A 23,909-nucleotide genomic window follows, 5' to 3' on the forward strand; every position below is an offset into this window, starting at 1 on the left:
GCATGGCTGCAACTGAGATGCTGCCCAGGGCTGGGGGACTCATCTGAAACCCCAGCTGGGGATGGGTCCACTTCCAGGGTTGCTCACTGGCAGTTGGCTGCATTCAGTTCCTGGCCACGTAGGTCTTTCTGAATTTTCACCTTGGCTTCTAGCAAGACGGAAGTCAGAACCATTTACAGTCTGGTCACAGGACATCCTCACACCCTGGTCATGTCCTATTGGTTAGAAGCCAGGTGCACAAGGGTAGGGACCCCAGGAGCCTATGAGGTAGGGGTCACTCTCAGAAGCTGCTACCCACTCAGACCCTAAGAGGAAGCCATGGGCAGAGGAGGGAGTCAGCACTGTCACCTGCAGCTTTGCTGTCAGGAGACATGGAACCTCCCGTGTCTGGTCAGGCTGCCACTTCCCAGTAGTTGCCGGCAAACAGCCGGGACTCCATCCCCAAGAGTGGCTGAGAGCATAGCACAACCTGGCTGGCAACTCAGCCCAGGGGTCTCTGTTCCAGCCTCAGTGGCTGGTGTCCTCTTCTCTCAGTGGAGTGACTACTCTTGCCCCGCTGATGTCTTCAAATAAACGACACATGGTGGTTCCTTGTGTCCACTTTTCTCAAGAGAGCCTAGCGTGCGTGCCCTGTTATCTGCATTTCGCAGACTTGGACTCAGAGAAAGAAGGTGACTTTCTCAAGGACACACAGTGAATCAGTGGCAGAGAGGATGGGAACAGGTGTGTACCTGACTCCAGATTGCAGTCTTCAAAGATGTTTTAAAAGAAGCAAAATATTTATTTTCTGATTAGAAAGGTGACACAGTTGAACAAAACATTCCAACATTATAGAGTTGGCAAACTCTGGCCTGCGGGTCACACCCCCTTTCTGTGGTTTTGTTATAGCGTCAGTAGATAAAGAATCTGCCTGCCAATGCAGGAGACAAAGGAGATACAGGTTTGATCCCTGATGGGGAAGATCCTCTAGAGAAGGGGATGGCAACCCACTCCAGTAGTCTTGCCTGGGAAATCCCATGGACAGAGGAGCCTGGTGGGGTACAGTCCATGGGATCATAAAGAGTCGAACACAACTGAGTGACTAAGCAGGCAAGGATGTACGTGAGCTAAGAATGTTTTTTTTACATCTTTAAATGGTTGAATGAAAATCAAAGTATTTTGAGACACATGGAAATTATATGACAGTCACATTGGTGTGGCTGTTTATAAAGTTGATAGTCACAGCTATTCGTTTCCATATAAACTCTGGTGCTTTCCGATTATAACAGCACAGAGTCATTGCCACGGACCTTCAGAGCCGAAAACATTTACTGTGTGGCCCTGAACAGAAAGCTTCCAAGCCTCCTTCCAGAGCAGCCCGCAGCTCCTTCCTGAAAAATGAAAGTCACCCAGTTATTCAGCACATATCAAGTTCCTCACCCCGGGGGTCCTGCCCTGGCCCCAACCAGAGCTCAAAGCATATTGAGGGATGGACCAGAAATAAATAATAAGTGCATGTCACCTGGCAGCTATGACAAAACAAAATCCCCATGATCCCTGCCCCCTGTCCAGGTCTCTCCTCAACCAGGCAATGTCCATGCCATATGTTTTCTCTGTACACAATGTTACATATAGTTTTTAAATTAAATGGATCCAGTGGGCTTCCCAGGTGGCACTAGTGGTAAAGAACCCACTTGCCAATGCAGGAGACATAAGAGACGTGGGTTTGATCCTTGAGTTGGGTAGATTCCCTGGAGGAGGACATGGCAACCCACTCCAGCATTCTTGCCTGGAGAATCTCACGAACAGAGGAGGCTGGTGGGCTATAGTCCATGGGGTCTTGCACAGAGTCAGACACAACTGAGCGACTTAGGACACACAAAAAGGCATTTGTACATCCACGTTCATAGCAGTATTATGCACAATAACCAAAGGGTAGAAATTACCCAAGTGTCTGTCAGTGGGTGATGAATAAACAGTATGTGGTCCTTCGACACACGGGGGACTATCACTCAGCCATGAAAAGGGATGAAGTGCTGCCACTCGCTGCCACATGGATGGACCTTGAAGACATGATGCTCAGTGAGAGAAGCCAGACACAGAAGGACACACACTGTTTGATTTCACTCACAGGAGGTCCCTAGAAGTGTCAGATCCAGAGACAGGAAGTAGATAGTGGGGCCAGGGACTGGGGGAGGGGATGGGAAGTCAGTGTTTCATGGGGACAGAGTTTCAGTTTGGGAAGATGAGAAAGTCGGGAGATGATTGAGGGAGGGGCTGCATGACAGTGTGAATGTGCTTAATGCCACTGAGCTCTGTACTGATACATGGTTACAATGGTAACTAGTATATTTTACTGCAATTGAGAAAAAAGGCAAAACCTATATTCTGTGTATTGGGTATGCCTAAACCAACCCATGTTAGGAGTTAGATTGAGGAAAGTGTGCACATACCTGTTTTTGATTCACTGTTCGCCCTTGGGTGGGAAGAAGGAAGTGAACGGGGAGGAGGGAAAAGCAAGCTGTCAAGTTCATCTCTTAAAAAGATCTGAAGCAAAAGTTACAAAAATGCTAAAATGTGTTGGTTTCAGTGACAGGTACATGGCTGCTTGTTTTATCTTGGGTAAATGTCTGTGTTTTTATTTTTATTTATATATTTATTTTGCTGCATGGAGGATCTTAGTTCCCCAACTAGGGACTGAACCCCTGCCCCCTGCAATGGAGGAGTGTTGTCTTAACAATTGGGCTGCCAGGGAAGTCCCTAAAAGTACATTATTTTAAGTGATTTATGTCTGCCTTCCTTCATTTGACCACATCCTATGCATTTCATTCACACCCTTGTGGTTTATTTATCCAGTCAACAATGGACAGACAGGTGAAGTGAAGTGAAAGTTGCTCAGTCATGCCCGACTCTTTGCAACCCCATGGACTATACAGTTCATGGAATTCTTCAGGCCAGAATACTGGAGTGGGTAGCCTTTCCCTTTGCCAGGGGATCTTCCCAACCCAGGGATTGAACCCAGATCTCCCACATTGCAGGCGGATTCTTTACCAGCTGAGCCACCAAGGAAGCCCGGATGGACACACGGGTTGTTTCCCATTTTCTGATCTTCTAATAGTGGGGTGTGTGCATTAGGGCGTGTCTATCTGTTTTCCCACTTGGGCCATGCTCCTCCCACTCCTGCCAAGTGTTACAGGTTTCTTCTGACCTGAAAAGCTTTGCAAAGTCCCAGGGGAAGGACAGAACACCTCCCTGACGCTACCTGAGCTCACAGCTTTCCCCCTCCGCTGAGCCTGTTTCTCACCTGCAAATGGGGACTGATAAATTACCCTCCTCCCGTGGAATCGATGATGCCAACGTGCTTAGCAAACTGTAAAGTGACCTAAGTGAGGTGTATTATAATGTTTTATGTTATACTCTTGGCCTGACACCTGGTTCCTTCATTCCTCACAGTTCATTTGATTTTATGGTGAATCAGTTATATTGTTAGGCTACCAAGAGGCTGAGAAAGTGAGTGAAAAGTCACTACGCAGCGGGAACCACCATCTGACAACAGCATATAGGTCAGTTTTTATCATATCATGGTCTATGGGTTGCTCCACCTCCCTTGTTGACGCGGTGGGCAGATTATTCTTTGTTGGGGGACTCTCCTGCCCATTGTAGGGTATTTAGCAGCACCCCAAGCCTCCACCTACTAGGTGCCAGTAGCACCCACAGCCAGTGGTGATAAGCAAAACTGTATCTCCAGACATGGCTCAGTGTCCCCAGAGGAAGCTCAATCACCCTGGATGAAACCCACCCCTTGGCAGGACCATCCTTGGCACATGGCAGGGGCTCAATGTGTTTTCATAATCATTGGATCTACAGCCAACTGTTGGGTTTGATTCTAGTTTTTCCCCTGAGTGAGTGACCTTGGGCCGGTGATGCAGCCTCTCTGACCGTCGGTATCTTCCGGGGCAGCTGGAGCAGCTGAGGCGCGGGAGCTGAACGTAGGGCTCCCGCCTCCTGCGGTCTGGTCTGGCTGCGTAAGAGCGTGGCCAACACCCGGAGCTAACTCCACCCGCGTCCGCCGGCCCCCACTCGAGACCGAACAAGGAAGCCGCAGCCGCGCCTGCGCCCCGCAGTGCCTAGCCCGGAGCGCCCGGTCGCGCACGCGCCCCGCGCCGCCGCGCATGCACACACGCTCTCAGCACGCGCACGCACGTAGTTTGGCCCGCGCGCCCCCTCCGCGGGGCGGGGTCGGAGCCGGCGCGCGGGACTCCACTTCCCAGCATGGCCCGCGGCGACGCTCGCAGCCGCTGAGGAAGAAGGCCGAAGCGCGGCGGCCGAACGGCGGCGGCGCGGGTCCCGCCGCACGCACGCACGCACGCACCCGGGCGCACCCCTGGCCCCGCCCCCGGAGGCCCCGTGCGGGAGCGCGCTCGGGCGTGCGCAGGGCGGCGGCGCGGGCGCGGGGGCGCGCGGTGACCGTTGGCGCTGAGGGGAGGAGGCTGCGCGGCCGCCGCCGTTGCGCAGATCCGGGCCGCGGCTGTGGGGAGGGCGCCGGGGCCAGTGACCTTCCGGAGGCGGGAGCGAGCCAGGGGGCCCGGACTCCGAGTGCCGCCGCCGCCGCCATGAACAACTCGGGCGCCGACGAGATCGGGTGAGGACGCGCCGGCCCGCGCCGCCGCCTCGGCCGGCCCCCGCCCAGACCGGCCCGGCCCGTCAAGGTCACGCCGCGGGGCCGCGCCGAGCCGGCGGCCGGGGGTCCGGGGGCGCGACGGGCCGGGGGTCCCTGGGGTTCCGGGCGCCCCGCTGCCTCGTGGCCTGGGACCTCGAGCAGGAACCGGGGGTCCAGGGAGTCCTATGGGTCGGGTCTCCCCGCCGCCTCGTGGTCGGAGACCCCGAGGTTCAACCGGAGAATCCGAGGAGTCTTGGAGGTCCAGGCGCCCTGCTGCTTCCTGACCAGGAACCCCGAACCTGACCTGGGGGTTCTTGGAGGTCCCCACTGTTTAATACTTGAGGGAGACCCCGCCGCCTAGCCAGAGTTTACCGTCGGGGCCCCTCGGTCGGAAACCTAGGGGGTCCGGGGCATCCTGTCTGCCCCCGCGCCTGTATTTCCCACTGGCGGGGGGCAGAAGCCTCCCCGCGCCCGTGTTTTTCCTCGGGGACCTCGAACAGGAACCTGGGGGGTCCAGGGCGCCCCCAGCCCGTGAGCGAACTTGGCGGCTCAGCGCACGTGGCGGCCCGGTCTCGGGGGGTTCCAGTGCTGCCGCCGCCCAGGACTCACAGCGGCGGCCCCTCCACCATCCACTCCACTACCAAGTGAAGGTTTGCAAACCGAGGGCCCGAGGGCCAAGGTCATGGGGGCCGGTCCCCGGTCTGCTTGCCGAGCACCCTGAAGCGTCCACCATCTCGGCGCCTCCGCGCCACCTGATCGGGTGTCTGCAACTGTTGTTTTCATGTTGCTCGGGCCCCTTCCTGCTCAGCCCCCATCTAAGCCCCATAGGTGTGTTTGAGATAGAGACCTGGAAACTTGGGCGATGGACTGGCGGTGGTGCTTCTGAGGTCTTTCTTCTCCTTGGTGCAGCTATTAGTGAGAGGAGGTTTGTTATAGCTAAGTTTTCGCTTTTAATTATAGCCTTGCCTAATGCTAAACGAGCGGGAGAGCAGGGAAGCGCTCCCAGAGGAACCAGAAAATCCATTTCTGCCCTAGTCGAGGGGTTTGGTCTAGTTTTCTTTGCAGAGGCTGGCTCGTACAGTATCAGCATAATTTTACAGTTAAATCCTTTTTGCGAAGATGGCAAAACAGCCTGGGCTGGGTTTCCGTGGCCTTGTGTACATTTCTGAGTTCCTTTCGCTTTGAACAGATGCGGTGTTTACAAAACGCTTGATTTGGTGAGTAAGTCATTGTTTGCCGTTGGGTGGCTGGCCAGGCTTCGGCAGCAGGTTACACCAGAAAACAGAAAATGCGTTTGTGGGGTCCCGGATCCAGAGTCCCCAGGGCTCTTTGAGCACCAGAAAGAAGGCACTTAGCTTCTAGCCTGGTCTGTTTGAGAGAGGTGCAGGCCCTGGCAGTCTGAGTTGTGTGTAGGGTAAATGAAAAGTTGCAGCACTTCCGATGGGAAACTAGCCTGTGGGCAGAATGAAAGTTGTAGCCCAAAGGGCCGGACTTGAGGGGGGCCAGCAGTCTCCCTCAGCCAAACGGATTTTTTCCTGACTTCCTTAGACCTGGAGGGGAGACCTGCCTCTTGTTCTTGAGGAGATAGGCTGGGCTCCCTGGCAGTTTCCCTCTACAGCTTGTACCAGCCCCTGGGCGAGGGCAGAGCCAGGATCCCCACTGGTTCTGGAAGGTCCCATCCTCTGTACTGTAGACTCACTCCAGACCCACGGGCAACCTGGAGAGGCCGCAGAGTTGGTAGCAGAACCAGGATGAGATCAGGGACCTGCCTGGCTGTGTTCCCTGCCCCGGCACCCCAGCGAATCCAGCCAGGCCACCTGACTTCTAAAGCCGTAGATCTCGGGTGTCCCAGGAACTGGTCATCGCTTTGCCCCACAGCATCGCTCAGTTTGTTTCCTGTGGGAGCCTTGTTTCTGGCAACTATGGGGAGTGCAGGTCCACCTTAACTTCCTTGTTCTGTTGGCTGTTCCAGTGCAGTACTTGTGACCTCGCTGGCTCCCTGACCATGGGCCCTCTCGTGTGTGGGGGGACCGCAGTTGCCCACTCAGGGTGGTTGCCACATGGTGCTCAGAGGAAGCAATCGCCTATGTTGTGGGGATATAACGGTCTGAATGGTCACTGGTGGCACCCTCCGTCTTCTCTGACTGCCTTCACTGTGGTGTCCAGTCAGCCCCTCCTAGTGGCTCTTGGGGGGAGGTTGACAGGCCATGGGGCGGTTCCCCTCTTGGATGGGGACCCACATCCTCAGGAAGTGTGTGATGCGTGGGTGCTACCCCACTGGAGAACTGCGCTTCTGCACTGGAGTCTCTGAAGGCAGACCTTCCCTGCATCTGGACGTGATGGGCTGGGCTTCCAGCATCCTGGTTGTCACAATGGCCTGGTGGCCAGAGTAGAACCAGGGCAGGTCTCAGGGCAAAGGGCCGGGGGAGTAACCACTGTTACATGTGGCCTCGCAGGGAGCCGTCGGTGCAGTAGCCTGGTCTCTGCTATGGCTTTGGAGAGTCAACTTGAAGGAGGGTCTTCCGACTGAGGTTTCTGGAGCTGACAGGTTGTGGAGGCAAAGAGGAGTGAGTGGGGCTTTCATCTGGTAGATGCAGTTCTGCTGGCAGCCTGTGGGCTGATGAGGAAGGACCCTGATGTGTCCGAGGAGAGGGTTTTAGGGGGACCTGTGGGGGGAGCAGCACTGGATGTGGGTCTCTGGGAGAGAGACCTAGGCAAGTTGAGGAGCGAGTAGTCAAAGGCTGGAGGTGGGTGGAGGTGCATGCCATGTAGGGCTCAGGTGACTTAGCTCCAAGGGCTCCAAAGGCGAGCCGACAGTTCCGTGGGCCAGCTCTCTGTGGAGTGGTTGGTGTGGAGCTCTGGCTGGGTCACAGAGTGTGGACCTGGAGCATGCCAGGCCGGCTTGCCAAGGCCTAAGGGAGTGAGCACCCATTGGTGGGGGATCGTCTTGTGGTGGGAAGGAGGTGTCTCGCGTTCTGGACCTGTCCTGGGCACTGCGGGGTGGAACAACATCCCTGGCCTGATTCCCCTGGCAGGCAGGACTGTCCTGTTGAGGTCTCCTGTTTGAAAGAGAGTGCTTTTTGAGACCTGGTTCCCAATGTGTCCAGGCCGCCTGCTCCTGGGGGCTAGGACATGGGTCCAGGGTTGCTTGGACACCTGCACGGTTGGCTGTGAGGATTGGGGGCTGTTCCACTTGATCCCTGTCTGGTTCCAGACATTGGGGCAGAGCCTCCTTGGTAGAGCAGACTGAGGCTTAGGAGGGTCAGGGAACCTGGCCAAGGTCACTCCTGGCATAGCTGAGCTAGAGTGGAGAGCCTGCACTCCTGGTGAGCTGGCCTGCTGCACCTTGCACCCCTGATGCTCCTGCAGTGCTTCCTCTTGGGGAGTGGTGCTGTGGCCAGGTTTTGGTGAGAGGTCACTGTCAACGGGGGGCAGCGCTCTGGCCGGGGAGAACACACTGGTCCTGTTTCAGGGCACCCAGTGAAGGCCAGGCTAGGGTCTCTTGTGTGCAGTCCCCATAGTCCACGAGAGGTGATCTCACCTGCAGGTAAAGGAAAGCCCAGACTGTGGGGCGAGATCCCCGCATCACCCCTTGTTTTCGGACATCCAGTCTGTCACAGAGGGCCCAAAGTAGGATGGCCCCCTGGCTGCAGGAAGGCGTGAACACAGGCTGTAGAGGAAGAGGGCCTGCCAGTTCACGTGATGGACCTGGCCTCAGCCCCCTGCCCTCCGTCTGGTGGTGCCTGCCGTCCACCGGGTGGCGCCTGCTGTAGGCAACCCGGTTGAGGAAGCCCCTGAAGGCTGACTTTCTGGCATAAGTGGCACATGGTTGCCCTCAGGAGCCATCCAGGACCAGGTTTCAGGTCAGCAGGCAGAAGACGGGGCATGCTGCCCAGAGCCTGCCACCCGGTCACCCCTCTACCGTTGGGGTACAGGCCCAGGAGCCTGCACTTATCACAGACTACCTGTCTCCAGTCCCAGGGGTGGAGGAGTGGGGTGCAGGGTCTGTGGGGGCCCCCAGCTTCAGCTGCAGCTGAGGGATGAATGACATTCTTCAGAGTAGGGCAGCGTTGGAGAGGGAGCCACACAGGGTTAGCTGATCCTTTCACCTGCTGAATTGCATGTAAACGCCCACGAAGGCCTCAGGTCACCTGGTGCCAAGCAAGTCTGGGCTGGAGGGTGGGCACAGGCCAGTTCCCATGCAGGTGTGTCCGGCTCATCCTGCCCAGTGCCCCTGAGACCGCCCCCGCCACCACGGATCAGTGAGATTTCCTAGGACCTCCTGTCTGCAGACAGGGAGCAACAGGAGAGAAAATAGATGAAGCCCCAACACAATGCTGGGCCTGGGCTCTGCAGTTCATCCCCACGTTGTGTCCTGTGCCAACCAAGCCCTGGCACTTCCTTAGTTTTCTAGTTTCTGTAACTTGGGGCCCGCAGAGCAGTGACAGGAACAGAAGTGCAGTCCCCCGCCCTCTTCAGGTGGGCCAGCGTCCCTCTGCGGACACTCCACTGTGTCCTGTTTTCCAAACCCAGTGAGGTGATAGCATCAGAAAGCCCCAAAGTCCATGTTGGCTCCCTGACCAACTCGCAGTGTGAGTTCCGGTGTTGTCAGCTGCACAGAGGATGGCCTTTCTCGTCTTTTTCCACTAATGTCTGATTTTGAAATTTAAACACAGGCTGGAGCCTGGACTGGTCAGACCAGTTCCACCCTCTGCAGCAGCGGGGGGTTGGGTGGCTTGGAGGGATACCACTGAGGCCTTCCCATCTTGGTCAGATGCAGGCTAAGCAGGCAGGTATTCCTCTCAGTTGGGGTTTGTCCTGAGTGTTCTGAGGATGCTCAAGATTTTTTTTACTCTCCAAGCTGCTTTTCCACAGCAAACCCATTTGTGCCTGTGCCAAAGGCCTGAGCAGAGAGGCGGCCCACACCAGCCTGGGCCAGCTCAAGTCCTTCTGTCATTTGCCCGCCTTGGTGTCAGGCGCTGGGGTAGGGGGGCACAGATGGGACTTATGCTCCCCAGGGTCTTAGGGAGCAGAAGGAGCCTGCCTGACCTCCCAGGGGTGTGTAGGGGACGGACAGAATGGTCAGGAGGCTGGGTGTGAGCCCCCTGGCCTCAATCCAGGAACGCGCCCTGAATGTATATGGGCGTGAGGGGCTACCACCCCGAGTGGGGTGGGAAAATTGTTTCTTCTACCCTGAGTCTCTCTCCCCCAGGGAGAAAGCTTCAGTGGGAGGGACCCCTGAGTACAGCTGAAGCCACTGCCCTGGTGGGTCTGTCCCTATGCCCCGGCTGCTGGTTCTGGGTGCTCAGTGCAGCCAGCCTCAAGGGGCTGTTTTGTCTCCAGGCTATGATCCAAGGGGGGATTGGCTGTGGACCAGATAGCGCCTAGGTGCCACTCTGAGAGTGCCAGTTTCACTCCTTTTTCTGGGGCAACAGGCAGGATGGAGAGTGCCCTGCCTTGCCTACTGGTCACACCTGCCCCAGTTGGAGCCCACAGCCCAGAGCATCTCTCCTTTCAGCCAGCCTAAGCGTGGCACGCACTGGTGGGCTCCCGGGTTCTGGACCCAACCTGAGGTGTGTAGACACCAGGCAGGGAGGCTCTGGGAATGGTGGCTTCAGGGAGGCCACCAGTATTTTCCTCTCACATAGTAGGGCTCTGGCTTGAAAGTACAGCCTAAGCCACTTGGCTGAGTCTGAGCTGCAGGGGCCTCCCCAGCGATGGATGGTGCTTACTCATGCCCATATACTGGGTACCCCCGCTTTCTCCTAAAGCCCCACCGCTGCTGCCCCTTGAGTTTGCCATATGGGGTCTCAGATGTGGACCTTGAAGTGTTCGGTGTTTGCAGAGCAGTTGGGAAGGGGCTGCGTGATCCCACTCCTGCACTGGCAGGGTTGGAGGTGGCAGTCTCTTACTGTGGTTGAGGTCAAAATTTGTGTGCAGCTCTGGATGTTGTGACTCATACTCTGGCCGTTTGGGCAAATTCCGGTGGCATTTTTCATGCCATACCATGGCCATGCCCCCAGGTGACCACCCTAGGGTGAGCCCGATGGGCAGCCCCGCAGGCAGATCCCTCTGTGGCCGTTGGCCGTGCCATGCACCTTGTGGGGTCTTGGTGCCCTGTCCAGGGATTGAACCCAGGCCTTGGCAGTAAGAGTGCGGAGTCCTAACCACTGGGCCGCTAGGAACATCCTGCACAGAACCCTCCTGACCCTGAATGTTTTCTTGTTGAATTGCAGGAAGCTCTTCGTGGGCGGTCTTGACTGGAGCACCACCCAAGGTAAGTGCAGATGGGCTGTGGGCTTGTGACCTTGTCTTCAAGTTGTGAGAATTAGCTTTTCAATTCTTGACTGACTTACTGTCTGGGTTGCGGGGGGCACTTGATTAGGAGTAGACTGGGGCAGCGCTTTGGAACTTGATCTTGTGCTGATGCTTCTGGTCAGGGAGGGTGGAGACCGGCTTTGAAGGCAAAGGCTGAAGGTGGAGCCAGCAGAGTTAGGTGTTTGTGGTGGTCGCTGTGTTCAGCCTCAGGCCTTGCAGGTGTCCCTCCTTTGGCAGCTCATTCTCCTTCCCGGGGAGATGTGGTGCATATTCCCTTCCTTGGCACCTGTCCTTCCCCCTTTCCCTATCCGCCGCCCCCACGTCAGCAAGTCAACCAGTGTAAAGGTTACTGGCTGCACACTCTCCAGGTCAGGCTGCCAGGCTAGTAACCTGTGACCTGCCTGACGCCTGGCTGTGTGTGTCCTGACCTCTGAGCAGAGACGCTGCGCAGCTACTTTTCCCAGTATGGAGAGGTCGTGGACTGCGTGATCATGAAAGACAAGACGACCAACCAGTCTCGAGGCTTTGGCTTTGTCAAATTCAAAGATCCAAACTGCGTGGGCACGGTGCTGGCCAGCAGACCACACACCCTTGATGGCCGAAACGTGAGTGCCTGGCCCTGAGGAGTCACCTGCCGCCTTCCTGCTTGGTGCCCCTGTGCCCCAGCACTGCATGGGTGCCAAGGATGGCTTTCCCCTGGGGTTGGGTTACAAGAGTTACAGCTCCAAAAAAAAAAAGTTACAGCTCTGCGCTTAGACCGGATACTGGGCCAGGATGTGGCCCGGGCGACCTGATGGGCCTGTATCCCTGACTCTACTGCCGACATCCCCTCTTGTTGGGAAACGAGCCTCCTGTTAATAGCTGGTCCTTTGAAACTTTCGACAGATTGACCCAAAGCCATGCACGCCTCGGGGGATGCAGCCGGAGAGGACGCGGCCGAAGGAAGGCTGGGTAAGGGGCTGGGGCCCCCTCCTGCATGCTTCCCTGGGGCCCTTGCTCAGTCCGACTGAGCAACAGCAGGCCTTCCCGTGTGGTGCTGAGCCTGAGCACTTGGATTGATTCAGTGCTGGGAGCTTTTCATCTTGTAGCCAAGAAGTATCTTATTAGTCTACCTAAGAATCCATGGCTCTTGGCTGTTTGTTGTCAGGAACCTCGTGTTCATCCATACCAACTGCTCCCACTGCCCCCACTCAGCGCTCTGCTGACTGCTCCCCTCGAGGGCTGAGGCCTGTCTATTTTAAAACGCACCTCGGGGACCCTTTGAGCCTCCTGTGCCCCCCAGGACCTGGCCAGCTGTCACCAGAGTGTTCCGTTCTCAAGGAGAGCCCTACCAGATATGGTAGATTGGTGCTGTTGAGGGCTAGGACCTGGGAACCTTCATTTCTGGCAGGATTCCCAGCTGTGATGGTAGACAGGGCCTCAGACCAGGTGTGTGTGTTTTTGAGTCTGCTAGGAAACATCAAACACAGAAACTGTGGTGCAGCGAACACCTGGGTAGAAACACTGCCCAGGTCCTTCAGTATTCTGCACTCCGTGCCTCTGTATGCTGTGTGGGCACTGAGGCCAGGACGCCCAAGGGGACCAAAATCCGTAGGCGCTCAAGTCCCTTCTACAAAATGATTATGACGGCGCACATCCTCTGTGCACCTTAAATCGACTCTAGTTGACTCGGATTGCCTGATACAGTGTAAATTGCTGGCTGGCGTGTGGCAAATTCAAGGTTTGCTTTTGAAACTTTGGACTTCTTTTTCTCCAAGTGTTTTTGATCCATGGTTGGTCGAATCCCAGATGCAGAGCCTGTGACTGTGGAGGTCGGTGTATGTGTGCGTGCATGCATGCGCGCGCGTGTGTGCGCGCCTGCCCACCTCTGCCAGTGTCCCCACCACCAGCACCCCTGCCCACGGCCCCCCAACAACGTAGTTGCTGAGTTCTCAGCTGTGGTGCCTGGGGGAGGCAGCTTCAGGGGTTGTCCTCAGAGGGCGGGATCTGGCCCTGAAGGTGAAGAAGGTGGCAACTGTCCTCAATTTAGAAACTTCCCACCAACCTTTGGTCACCAGTGGGGTTGGTGCAGGCCCCGCTGCTCATTCTCCAAGCTGGAGACACTCTGTTTGGGGCACTTGGGCCCCTGGGCCCTGTTGGCCTGTGAGGCTCTCCTGGACTCTCTGGTCCCCCTCCGGTGTCTGGTCTGCCTTCAGGGACTGTGCTCTGTATAGCGGGGTGTGTTTGGAGGGTTCCCCATGTGGACTAACCTTTTTCTCTCTGTTGAAATAGCAGAAAGGACCCAGGAGCGATAACAGTAAATCAAATAAGATATTTGTCGGAGGAATTCCTCACAATTGTGGTGAGACAGAGCTCAGGGAATACTTCAAGAAATTTGGAGTGGTGAGTCCTCACCCTGCCCACAGCCGCGATCGGGGCGGGAGTGGCAGAGCCCTGTGTCCTGGGGAGGCAAGACGGCTCAGAGCACCCCACATGGCCAGTCAGGAGTGGGAGTGCTTGCTGCAGACGGGGCCGGCTCCCCCCCCCAGGAGGCCCTTGGCTGGTTGTAACCCCGCAGTCGAGAGCACTTGACCGCGTCTGGAGAAGTGCTGGACATGGCTGGGTCCCGTTCCCTGCCCACACACACACCCGCCCCAGGACAGGGTGTGAGGGGATTGTTTTCCAGAAGAGACTAAAATCTTTCAGAACTTCACCGGGGCTTATATAGGAACTGAATTCTAATAAGGCAGACAGGAGGCGGGCAGGACCTTGGGGGCCTGCAGATGTCAGGAAGGGAGGCTATCCTTTGTCCTAAGCAGAGGCACGAGGTCACCTCCAGCTTCCACTCGGCACGTGTTCTCTGGCTGCAGTGTGCTTGTCTGGGGGGCGCCTATGTGTGCCCAGGGCCTGGCAAGGAACTCGTGTTGCAGTGCATGATGCGGGAGTGTGGGGAACATGCGGGCCCAGCCAGGCCAGGGGCACTGACCCTGAGTGGGAGGTCCTGGCACATGGAGCCCTGGGCCCCTGGTGACCCACCACTGGTCCTGCCCCACCTATGAGCACCCCTCGGCCTGCTCGCGGCCCTGAGGGTCTCACACCCCAGGAAGCGGGCCTTTTGCCTCGGGACCTCCTGGCTGTGGGCAGACATGCTGCCTGCCGACCAGGGCCCTCAGACGCCTGTCTCTGTTACAGGTCACAGAAGTGGTCATGATCTACGATGCGGAAAAGCAGAGGCCTCGAGGTAAAAGAGATCGAGTTTGTCCTTATCCTTCCCCCTCAGATGGCAAACTATTTCACACTTAGGTGGTGGTTGTAGCGAGCCTGGCCTCAGCACAGGGCGACTCGAGACTAGCGTAGTCCTTCCCACGCAGCCCCGGCCTGTCTGCTTCCAAAGGTCAGGCGGTACAGTCTTGGGGTCCTTTCATTTTTGTTTTTTAAGCTCATTCTTTGGAAGTTTTTCCAACTTGACATGAATTTCAGCATGGTTTCTGTTTTTAAGCGTGTCCTGAAAGATGAGTGGTTTTGTTAAATGGTGAACTTCCTCAATTATGATCATCTCCTATTTGAAGTTCACTCAGTGAAGTCGGGGGTTTCATTTCATGTTGTCAGGCTAGGTCTCCCCCAGCTCAGCTTGAACGTGGAGTTTCTTTGGTGCGTCCCATGCTTTTTTCTTGTTTTCCTGTTCTTTTTCCTGAAGTCTATGGGACAGGCAGGAGGGCACGAAGCTGCCCCAGTCGCCCACACCTGCACGGCCACATTGGTTTGCAAGGCTGGGACACTGGGCACCCAATTTGCGAGCCCTTTGGTTTTTTTTTCTTTTCCTTTTTTTTTGTTTTTTTTTTTGGCTGCTGCTATTTGTCCCCGCCTCTGTGTTTTGGTTCCTGAACCGCTTTTGGACCGGCCTCGTGAGCCAGTGCGTCCAGTCCACGGCCCCTGCCCAGCCCCTGGAGGCACTGCACCAGCCGCGCGCCCGCAGCATGCGCCCGCCATGCTGGAGAATAGTTTGCCATTTGAACCTCATCCTCCTCTCCCTCCATGGTTAAGTAACGTACTTTCACCTCATGTTGATTAAGCTGTTAAGTCTTAGTCTTAACTTTACATAGACGTACTTGCTTAGTGATGCACTTAAGTGTTTTCATAGAAAAGTACAGTAATGTTAAGTAAGTTGTTTCTCCTTTTCTCTCTGTGAATTATTTGTGATTAACGATATCTCTTTAGATTTCTCTTCTCCAGGTGCTAAATTATATCACACAGGTACAGGCCAGTCCCGCAGTCAGAGGAGGGAGCGGGCTTTGCTCCAGTGGGGTGTAAACGAAGTTTCAGTGTGTTTCTGTTCCGCTTCCTCAGCGGTGATGTCGCCTCTTGACAGACAGACGCATCCCTAGAGGGCCCGCCCCGGGGTCCCTCCCCACGACTCACCGCCTCTTGCACTCTAAGGACCGCGAGCCCTGTGGCTTCAGACCCTCCTGCACTTGGAGAAAACGTTCACTTTCTCACATGCCGCTCATCACCCATGTTGTGCTCCACCACTTGCCTCCGATTCTGGGGCATCTTGGGACATGGGATCCTGAGGCTGCTCTTAGATCCCCTGCAGGGCTGCCTGCCATCCTTGGCCTGGGCCCCGGGGTGCGCTGGGCTGCCTGGGCGGGGTCTGGGCAGGAGGGGTTGGCAGGAGGGCACTCCAGGCTTGAGCCGCGTATCCGCGTTCTGTGTGGGTCCTGCCATCCTCAGCCGTGGGCCTTAGCGAGTCCCCGTGGGTCCCCCAGTGCTAGGTGGGCAGAGGGTGGGCACCACACCAGGAGCAGCAGTTGGTCAGCAGGTGCCCCAGATAGCTTGTCCCCAGTTTCTCTTCCTGAGCCTTCCGTGCAGCCCCTGTTCCCCCTCCCTCCCTGTCGCACAGTCCATCTGAGCATCCGTGCCCCTCCCAGGGCTCGATCCCCCCGCACCTGGCTCTGCCTCTGCTCCCTCACGCTGCCCCTCCACCCCCCACATTCCCATTGCCTGGCCTGTCTTCTCTGGTCTGTCTCTTGTTTCTTCTCATGTGGTGTGCGGGCTCAGGCTGTGTGCGTGTGTCATGCTTGGACACACGTATGTGCTAGAAAGCTGGCCCACCCCACAAGGCTGGCGCCCACACTTCTGAGCTAAGCTGCTATTTTTCCCCGTCTTTGTCCTCTTCCCACCTCGGTTCTGCCAGGAGTCTTTCCCCACGGTCCCTGCGACCGTGGACCCACATCCCTCTTTGTTCAGCTTGAGAGGCCGGGATCCCAGGGCTGCCCCGTCCTGTGTCCACATCCCTGGAAGCTCTGAGCTCCGCTCCTCCCCTGCACTCTCGTCCCTCCCCTGCGCCCCTCTTCTGACCCTCCTCAGCCCTTCCCTGGCCTGTCCTTTGTTCTGCGGGGTTTTCTGGCAGTTGCTGCCAAGAGTGGTCTTGGTGCTCAGCACAGATGGGTCCCCGGGGACGAACAGCAGCCCGAGGGCTGGAAACGCAGGCTAGCCAGGCGGCCCGCCCACCAGACCGGCAAACTTCGTTTATACTGCACTCTCGTTTTTGGGAAGCACTAAATTGTCTTTCCCGTTAAAATTGTCATTTTGATGACATGGTGCCTCTTGCTCTTGCTGCTGACAGCAGTGTTTGAGCTGCTGGAACCCCTTGTGGCCTGTATCTCTGTGTATTTAGTCCGTAGATATGTACAGATATAGACACTGTGTGCATACGTATGGTACTTGGGCAGGACTCCTCGGGCTTACCCAACAGTGTTGGGCAAGCTTGGCGAGGCTCTCACTGTGGTAGAGACGTGCCTCCGTTAACGCTAGAGCAGTGTACGGCTGCTGTCAGCACTAGCTGCCGAGCGATTGCCAGCCGAGGGGGAGGACCCTGGGTTTCAGAAAAGCACAAGTGCACCCATAACATATTTGGGGCTGCCTGCCCGCTGGGCCCTCACTACCCCACTGTCCAGATGGTGGCTAAGATGCGCCCAGGGGTCCCAAGGTCGTCTTTGATTTATAACTGGCCCCAGCGTCTGGGCTGAGATCAGCTCTTGCCCTGCAGCCTCACACACCAGCTTCGCTGAAACCCTTGGTCGATCCCTCGGCCCGTCCCTAATACTGTTCATCATCCTGTTTTGTGTCACAACACCCTGCTACCTTGATTCACTCTTCGTCGTTGGCTAGGTTTTGGATTTATTACTTTCGAGGACGAACAATCAGTGGACCAGGCTGTCAACATGCATTTTCACGACATCATGGGCAAAAAAGTGTGTAGTTGTAGTTTTATTTTACCTTAAGACCAAACCAAGTCTTAGGCAACCTAGGGATTTCACTGGAGAGGAGATCCCTTGTCAGGAGAAGGGCCGGGCGAGTGGTCTTGGGACCTTTCTGTGGGTCGGACCTGGTTCAGGAGCTCCTGGCTCTAGAGCCTCTGGGGATGGCCGGGGGGGTGGGCGGGCTGCGTCCAGTGAAGTCGCGGGTTGCCTCAGGCTTGGTTTCAGTGACCTCTCCTTCAGATGTGTGTCCCCTCCCTGACTGTCCCTTGCCGGCCCGGAACGTGCCAGGCCGCAAACCTTTGAGAACTGGTTCCGTGTAAAACTGAAGGCAACGTAAACATCCTGAAGGATTGGTTTCCAAATTGGGTCACTTACTGTGAACTCGGTCCGACCACATGCTCCTGGTAGTTCTTAACTCCATGCAGTCAAGTGACCTCTGGTTGTTTCATCTTCATACTGTGTTGCTGCCTCGGAGGGAAACTCAGAAAGTGGCCTGACTCCTCCTCACCCCGTCCCCCAGGCCCCCGGCTCCTCGTCCCTGAGGCAAGCCCAGTCCCCTCTGCCAGAGCCCCGGCCACCCCATCAACTGAGACACAGAGGGAACATGGCCCAGGGTGGCCCCTCTGTCCCTCGCATCACAGAGGGGCAGCTGGGTCAGCTCCACCTGAACCTGCTTTGCAGAAGACACAGGCTGTTCTAGGCGCTTATCAATGGCTAGTTTAGGGTTGGCATGTAGATATCCGGGGTGCGTGCAGTCATGCAGGTTCCGAGGTGTCTGTGTACCCTGCTCAAGGTCCTGTGATGGTTACAGCTGGGGAGCAGTGAGGACCTCCTCAGGGCGGGGTCTGCTCCCAGGGGCAGAGTCCAGCCTCAGCCCTGTCTCAAAGGGCAGGGGCCCACTTGTAATTAAAACCTGAGTACAGGCCGGGAAGAGCAGATTTTTTTTTTTTTTTTTTTTTAATCACAAGGGCTGCTTTGCTTTGTAAGCAGGAACCATATTCCCTTAAGGAAAGTGTGAAGACTCATTAATTTGAGTTCTTTGAAATGTCCTGCTGTCACACCGCCCCGAGCTAACAGGGGTTTTGTTCCCCTCTGTGGAGCGTCCTTGGGGCATCGGAAGGCGGGGTCTTTGTGCCTCTGTGCTCTCCTTGTCCTCTTACAGAGAGGGGTTAGGCCAAGCTGACGGGGTTCTGAATACGCAATGTTTGTCAGACTCCGAGACCCCAAGGACGACTCCAGTGAATTCATTGTCTCTTTCTCATTAAAATTTATCATACAAACAAGAGCACCTGGGGATTCTTGAGTGCTGATGGAGCCCTGGAGTTGGGGGTCTGCTGTCTGTTGGCCCAGACTGAAAAGGCTGTGTAAGGGGGGCATGCAGCCTTACAGGGCGGGCACCTGGTCCTCCGCCCGCCTTCCGCATGCAGTGGCTCCTGGCACCTCCAAAAGGGAAGGCTCCTGGGCTGCTGACCTAACACAGTATGAAGATTGCTTACTGATTCAAATGTCCATTTTATTGCATGTTTGTTTACTTTTTTGTTAGATGTAATGTAAGATTCTCTTATCACATCCATCCCCTCTGACATTATTTTGAGTTAATTGAGATTCTTTAAGCGTTAGCCTGGGGAAGGTAAGTCTTTTATCTTCCATTAGACATTTTAAATACAAAACCTAAGTAAACCAACTGTGTTTCTCAGGTATGAGCTGGAAGCGCAGGCAGGTGGGGGCTCTGGAGAGGGCCTTCCCGCCGGAGCGGCCAGGAGGAGGGCTATGCTTGTGGGGAGGAGCCTGGCCTCTGTGTCCCTGGGCCTATACTGTCCCTTACCTTGACCCAAAGACCCCTTGTCATACACAGAACTCTGCAGACTCTTGGTCCTCAGCCCTGTCTGCAGTGGGTGGGGCCTTATATGTTTTATAGTTGGATCTGTTGTACCTGAGAAACATTTTTTTAGCCAAAAAAATTAAAAATTTTTAAGAAAAAAGTTACTAGTCTAAATAAGGTTTATAGTTAAGTATTTAGTTTTAAGTCATAATAAGATGCTAAGTGTAGTCGTAAGTTACCTGAGGGTGTGTCTGAAGGGAAGGGGGCTTGAGACCCCTGACGTCTCCCTAAATCAGAGCTTGGTTTGTCCAGGTGGAAGTTAAACGGGCCGAACCTCGGGACAGCAAGAGCCAAGCGCCGGGACAGCCAGGTGCCAGCCAGTGGGGCAGCCGGGTCGTGCCCAATGCCGCCAATGGCTGGGCAGGCCAGCCCCCGCCTACGTGGCAGCAGGGATATGGCCCACAAGGTAAGGGTGCTGCCTGCCCCCCACCAGCCCCGGGAGCTTCCTGCAGCTCTGGCACCTGGGTGGGCCATGTGGGATACGGGAGCCAGAACGGAGGAGCATCCTCGCCCGGGGCCGAGTGGGTCTGTCCCCTCTGCCACCCCCAGGCGCCAGGGCTGCTGGGGCAGTACCTCCAAGGGAGGTCAGGGGTCATGCCCAGCAGCCAGCTTTGCCCCCAGGGCAAGCACTGAGGCTGGAGTGGACGTGGGCGGGTCAGACTGTCTTCAGAGCTCCACTTGTATCCTCAGAGAAGCAGGGAGGAAACATGAGCCCTGCCTTATGGGCCCTTTGGGTCTGTTCCAGCTCCCCTGGCTTTGGGCTTGCCATGTAGCATGGGTGGACCTTTTACAGACCACTTAGGATGGCCAGGAGCCTCCATGCCCTTTAGAAACTTAGAGAAGGGCCAGCGTCCAAGGAAGAATACCAGTATCCTGAGCTATAGAGCTGTTTCTGCCTGGCTCCGAGCTTCACCCTGGTCTCTTCAGAGCTGGCTTTAAAAGTGTTTTTTATTGCAAAATGAGCCACAGCTATAGGAAACCAGCTAGTGAGACTGGATGCTCTCACGCCCATCGCAGGGAAAGAACCAGCACTTGGCCGGAGGACACCCCGAGTCCCCACTCTGCTGGCTGACAGCCTCCCCGTTGGGTGTCCCTGGAGCTGCTCTGACATCTTCCCCCTGCACCTGCGATGTGTCAGGAAATTGGGTCCCCTGGGGGGGCAGGGTCTCCCAATCCATACCTGGTGCTGATGTGGCACACCCCACCCCCCCTGTCTCCCTGCAGGAATGTGGGTGCCGGCAGGACAGGCGATCGGTAAGTCCCTGTTGGAAGAAAACCTAGAAGAGCAGGATCTGAGCAGGGTGGGGCAGGGCAGGCGGGAAAGAGGGCTTCTCTGCCTCACCTGTATGCTGTGTTCCAGGTGGCTATGGACCGCCCCCCGCAGGAAGAGGAGCCCCCCCACCGCCCCCACCCTTTACCTCCTACATTGTGTCTACCCCTCCTGGAGGCTTCCCGCCTCCCCAGGGCTTCCCCCAGGGCTACGGCGCGCCCCCACAGTTCAGTAAGTGCCTCGGGCCCGTGGGGGTGGGCCTGGGGCATATCAGCACAGAGAGCTGGCTCCCCACACCTCAGGTGAGGGCTGGACTCACCTTGTCCACTCGGCTGGATTCTTTGTCCCCAGCAACCTGTGTCCACCAAAAGAGGAGTGTCCCCATTGACCCCATTGGGCCGGCAGGTGAGGTTGCTGGGGCATGTCATTCAGCTGGCAGGAGCAGTCCTCCCCCTTCCGTCCCTCTCCGACCCTGGGCTGAGTGGCCATCTGTGACCAGGGACCCAAGACACTGCAGTTTTGTAGCCCTGCCATGGCATGGGAGCCACCCGACAACCAAGTCAGGCTCCCACTCCCGTCCAGCCCTAGGTCACTCATTTCTACTAGGAAAGAGCAGGTCTTTGTTCATGGACACTCACACTTCCCATCCTCCTGGGACCCTGGGCTTGGAACGCGGCCCCACTCACTCTGCCAGGCCACTGGCTGGTCGCTGTCTGCCCAGTAGGGTTGTTCCCTGGGCTGCAGGCTGGGCAGCTGCAGTGGATACATGCGGTCCTGGCGGCTGAAGAGTGTGAGCACCGCGTCTGTGTCTGTCTCCTGTCTGTCCATAGGTTTCGGCTACGGACCTCCACCTCCCCCACCAGATCAGTTTGCCCCTCCGGGGGTTCCCCCACCACCGGCCACTCCCGGGGCCGCACCTCTAGCCTTCCCGCCACCTCCATCTCAGGCTGCCCCGGACATGAGCAAACCACCGACCGCCCAGCCCGACTTCCCGTACAGCCAGTATGGTGAGTGCCTTGCTCCCCATCCATCTGGGGGGTGGGTACCACAGGCTGTGGGATTGCTTGTAGGGCCCAAACTTGAGCAGGCCTGACGTGGGCTCTTGGCCAGGGTGCTGGTGTGGAGGAGCGTTCGTGACTCGGCACCTGTGTCGGGGCCTGTGGGTGTGGGGGCCCCAGCGGGCCTGCGCCGTGGGTGTCTGGATCTGCCATATGCAGGGTGGGCTTGGGGGCCATGCGGCGTCAGTGGGCATCCAGCTTCACCAAGGGGTGCTCACCAAGTAGGTGTTGGAGACCAGGGTCTGCGGCCCGGGAGAGCAGCTCGAATGGGGGTGGGGTGGCATGGGGCTCTCTTGTGCTGAACAGATGCCCCCCCAGCACCCCCACATCTCGGGCTCTTGTGCCTTCGGGGCCTTGCCCGGCTGTGGTCATGTGGGTTCTCGCCTCACCCAGAGCAGATCACCACGGTGGTGGGTGCAGTGTTGCTGACCCCTAGGGGGGGTGTACGAACGACTGAGCAAGCATGTGCCCCCCACCCCCTGCTCCTCTGCCAAGGCCGCCCGGGGCAGTCACCCTGGTCTCATCTCTCGCCAGGCCTGGGCACCTCTTCTCCAGAGCCGCCAGGCTTCGGCCCACACTTTGTTTACACTCTTTTGGTCAGGCTGAGCAGTGATGTGGCCTAGGTAGGTGGTGCCTCCTCCTCCATGGTCCCCACTGCCTGAGCCCGGGCCACGGACGGCACCTCCTCTGCCGTTCTGGGCGGGGGTGGACTCGGCGGTGCCCTCGGGGACGGGCCCTTGCCAGGGTGAGGATCTCAACTGGTCACCACCCCACTGGCCCTGGAGCTCTGCCCCCACGGTCGGCACCACCGACCCGGGGGGCCTTGTGGGGCGGGTTGGCCCTGCTCAAAGGAGGAGCAGCACTGTTGGGGTCCAAGCTCTGCAACTCAGCCTGATCTGTAATGTTTCTTCAAATCCTGGAATCTGCCACGTCCACCCTGAGTTCCACTGGAGAACAAACTTTGTAGGAGCCCGTGGTCCCCCAGGTCTGGCCAGGTGTCTGTGTTTCCAAGCTCGAAGGCCTCGCCAATTGCGAGGGTGCGCCGCAGGCCCCCAGCCCCAAGACAGGGCAGGAAGTGGGGGAAGGGGTCTCGGAGTTACTCTCCTTTCTGTGAAGATGGCTGCCCGGGTCCCACCCCAGCTCACCGGGCTCTTCCCCGCAGGTTACGGACAGGACTTGGCCAGCTTCGGACAGGGCTTCTCAGACCCCAGCCAGCAGCCCCCCTCCTACGGGGGCCCCTCGGTGCCTGGCTCAGGGGGTCCCCCCGCTGGCGGAAGTGGCTTTGGACGCGGTCAGAACCACAACGTACAAGGATTCCATCCCTACCGACGCTAGCCGCGGCCCCTCCTTGCGAACGGCAGGCGGCTGAGACCAGGATTCAAACTTGTGAACTCGTGACAATCACAAACTTGGTGGAAATACCGACTCGACCGTGGGGGGAGGGGGGGAGGCTTTTGGCGGTGGCTGTGGGTACCTGGACTGAGGTTTTTAAATATATTTCTTTCTCTAACCCATCAGCACAATAAAAAAAAAGTCACTGGTTCAACAACAGGGTTTAAAAAAAATTCTTCAGCTTTAATTCAAAACTTCAGGTTTCTTTTTTTCCTTTTTTTTTTTTTTGGAAATTATTTTCCTGAGCCTTTATTTTACCGTATATTGTAAACTTTTATGTTAAAGAAAAAAATATACATTTACAAATTGTGAGATTTTTAAAAGAAATTTTCTACGATGTATACTCGCTTATTTTTTAATTTAAAACAGGGTTTCCGTCGGCACTGGTGGAAGTGAGGGGCATTTTTAGTCCCTCGCTCCTGGCTTTGAGGGTTGGGACTTGGTCCAGAAACTCTGGGAGCATAAAGAAAAAATCTACTGAGTGTGTTTTGTTTTTTGTTTTCCTCTCTGCTTTTGTCGACTGGCGTGCCTGGCTGTATCTGCAGGTGCGTTGTGGGGCCACTCCCGCCTGTGTCCGCCCGCCATCCAGAACCAGGGGGCCAGGCTGGCCCATCTCCCGTGCTCGGGGCTTCAGGGCATCCGCGCTGACCAGTTTGAATAAAGAAAGTGCGTTTGGACTAGAAACCCACGTTGTGTCCGTCTTTCCCTCTGCTGGGAGTAGCCCCTTCCCGTGCGGGGAGCCAGGTACTCCTCAGCAGGTATGGGGGTCTTGGGGTCTGGAGCCTGGGGTTGGGGGCCTGCTCAGAGCTGCAGACACCCTGTGAGGGGCCTTGGGCGCTGGGGTCCACTGAGCCACTTGCTGGGTGCCAAAGAAGAGGAGTTTAGACAGATCTGGGTGGGGCTTGCCAGGTCCCTTCCACCCCTGCGGAAGTGACACCTGGACTGTGGCTTCAGGCAGGCTGCTCACCTTTCTAGGCATTGGCTGTGGGCAGGGGTGGTGGGACTCCCAGTTTGGGGCCTGTGGGGTGCTGCCTGTGGAGGTGAAGGTTGTGGTGGTGGGCCAGGAACCTGGGGGCAGGGAGGTGGGGTGGGATGAGTTCCCACCTGC

At 56.8% G+C, this 23,909-nt stretch overlaps 1 protein-coding gene across 6 annotated transcripts; it reads left to right on the top strand.

The window, feature by feature from the left end:
- Window positions 1-4,394: 4,394 nt before the first annotated feature.
- DAZAP1 (DAZ associated protein 1) lies at window positions 4,395-23,278 on the top strand. Of its 6 annotated transcripts, none has more exons than XM_065918495.1 (12): window positions 4,395-4,621; window positions 10,876-10,916; window positions 11,396-11,562; window positions 11,843-11,908; window positions 13,229-13,339; window positions 14,129-14,177; window positions 17,108-17,190; window positions 19,334-19,487; window positions 20,306-20,335; window positions 20,442-20,582; window positions 21,182-21,358; window positions 21,944-22,508. In XM_065918495.1, exons 1-12 carry the CDS (start codon window positions 4,593-4,595, stop codon window positions 22,030-22,032), a joined length of 1,137 nt encoding a protein of 378 aa, XP_065774567.1. In that variant the 5' UTR covers window positions 4,395-4,592; the 3' UTR covers window positions 22,033-22,508. The 6 variants fall into 6 exon arrangements, with proteins under 6 accessions (XP_065774567.1, XP_065774564.1, XP_065774565.1 ...); XM_065918492.1 differs by lacking the exon at window positions 21,944-22,508 and adding an exon at window positions 22,572-23,278 and having other exon boundaries at window positions 4,400-4,621; XM_065918493.1 differs by lacking the exon at window positions 21,944-22,508 and adding an exon at window positions 22,572-23,278 and having other exon boundaries at window positions 4,400-4,621; window positions 13,232-13,339.
- Window positions 23,279-23,909: the final 631 nt, after the last annotated feature.

The sequence above is a fragment of the Muntiacus reevesi genome, chromosome 1, assembly GCF_963930625.1.
Source record: "Muntiacus reevesi chromosome 1, mMunRee1.1, whole genome shotgun sequence".
Taxonomy (NCBI): domain Eukaryota; kingdom Metazoa; phylum Chordata; class Mammalia; order Artiodactyla; family Cervidae; genus Muntiacus; species Muntiacus reevesi.